The sequence below is a fragment of the Plectropomus leopardus genome, unplaced genomic scaffold (assembly GCF_008729295.1).
Source record: "Plectropomus leopardus isolate mb unplaced genomic scaffold, YSFRI_Pleo_2.0 unplaced_scaffold27734, whole genome shotgun sequence".
In the NCBI taxonomy this organism is placed as follows: Eukaryota; Metazoa; Chordata; class Actinopteri; order Perciformes; family Serranidae; genus Plectropomus; species Plectropomus leopardus.
In genome coordinates, this window is record NW_024630195.1 from 1 (window position 1) to 1723 (window position 1723).

The window sequence follows — 1723 nt, forward strand, 5'->3', positions numbered from 1 at the left end:
TATTAATACTACCATTATACAAATACGGACATGTTTTTTTTGTCTTTTTTTTGGTAACATCCTACGTCTCCTTGGCAGTTCATCCGTACGTTGGAAAGTCGTCCGGACTTTAACGCTCGTGCTCGTGGTTACTTTGCGTCGCTGCTGACGGTGGCGCTGCACGGTAAACTGGAGTACTACACGGACATCATGAGGACGCTGCTGCTGGAGATGATGGACGAACACGTGCAGAACAAAAACCCCAAACTCATGCTGCGCAGGTACACACACACACACACACTCACATTACATATTTAAAAAATGAGTTTAAAATGATAAAATGGCTTCTCATGTTTTTATCTGTGTGTGTGTGTGTGTGTGTGTGTGTGTGTGTGTGTGTGTGTGTGCAGGTCAGAGACGGTGGTGGAGAGGATGCTCTGTAACTGGATGTCCATCTGTCTCTATCAGTTCCTGCGGGTAACACACACTTTGTGTTTGTGTTTTTCTTCGTTGGGATTTCTCGTCTCTGTTCTTCTTCCTCTCCGTTTTTTTCTTCTGCTGTTTTTTATTTTATTGATTCAAACTGAAACTTTTCTCCGTCTCTTTTGCTGAAACCTCTTCAGTGTGTTTTGCCCTTTCTGTGTTTTTGTAGAACTGATGCCAAGATTTTCTGCTGATGTTCAGTCTTTAAATGTACGTACGTGTGTGTGTGTGTGTGTGTGTGTGTGTTTTAGGACACAGCAGGAGAGCCTCTGTACAAACTGTTTAAGGCGTTGAAGCATCAGGTGGAGAAAGGACCGGTGGACGCCAAGATGAAGAAAGCCAAATACACCCTGAACGACACGGGACTGCTGGGGGACGATGTCGAGTACTCCGTACTGGTCAGTACACACAGTACTACACACGCTATATACTGCAGTACACACAGTGTTCTCCAGTTCAGGACAGGATGAACATTGTGCATTTTGCAGTATTTTTCTTCCTTTTGCTGTTTTTAAGATATTTATACTAAAGATTTTCAGGCTATTTTTTCAGATACATTTTTATTAAGATGTGAACAAAACAGGAGAGACAAAGAAAACACAAAACAGCAATAATTCTAACAATATACAAATTACTGGCAACTAAACCCAGAAAGAAAAAACAAAACGAAACAGACAGAAAAAAGATTAAAAATAACATAAAAAATAAAAAGCCTATCACACATTGCATTTTGATATTGAGTTATGGCTCTGCATCATTTAAAATTTGCAGGTTCTCAAATGTGAAGATTTGCTGCTTTTCTCTGTTTTTAACATTTCATCTAGTAAACAACTCATTTTTTAGCAAATTAATCAATGATGAAAACAATGCAGCAGTGGGTCGGGGGCGGGCATTTTTATAGCAGCAGACGAATTAGAAGAAGATGAACAATTCGGCATTAAAATGTGCATTCTGCATCACATGAGGCTCAAACTCACAACCTCAGACACCAAGTGTCCCAGTGAGCTCCATGCACAGAGAAACCAGAACCAGCCAGCAGGGGGCAGGATATCAGCTGTCTGTGCATGGAAAGGCAGATTTCAAACTGCTGCCAAAAACTCACTCATCAAGACTGAACTCTGAGAATCTGCAGACTTCATCCAGACAGCAGAGAGATGCTGATCATTAGTTTTTGCAAAGATTGATTTGATCCATAAGTGAAATTTTGATGTTTAAAGATGCCATTTTCCCACAGACTGCAGTAGTTTACATGAGGGCAGAA

The 1723-nt window shown here is 40.7% G+C and overlaps 1 protein-coding gene across 1 annotated transcript; it reads left to right on the forward strand.

Moving 5' to 3' along the window:
• Positions 1-25: 25 nt before the first annotated feature.
• On the forward strand, positions 26-860 carry LOC121937878 (plexin-B2-like; the record flags this gene model as incomplete). Its single annotated transcript, XM_042481175.1, has 3 exons — positions 26-260; positions 390-456; positions 714-860. Coding segments are annotated over exons 1-3 (285 nt in total), but the record flags the coding sequence as incomplete, so codon positions are not given.
• Positions 861-1723: the final 863 nt, after the last annotated feature.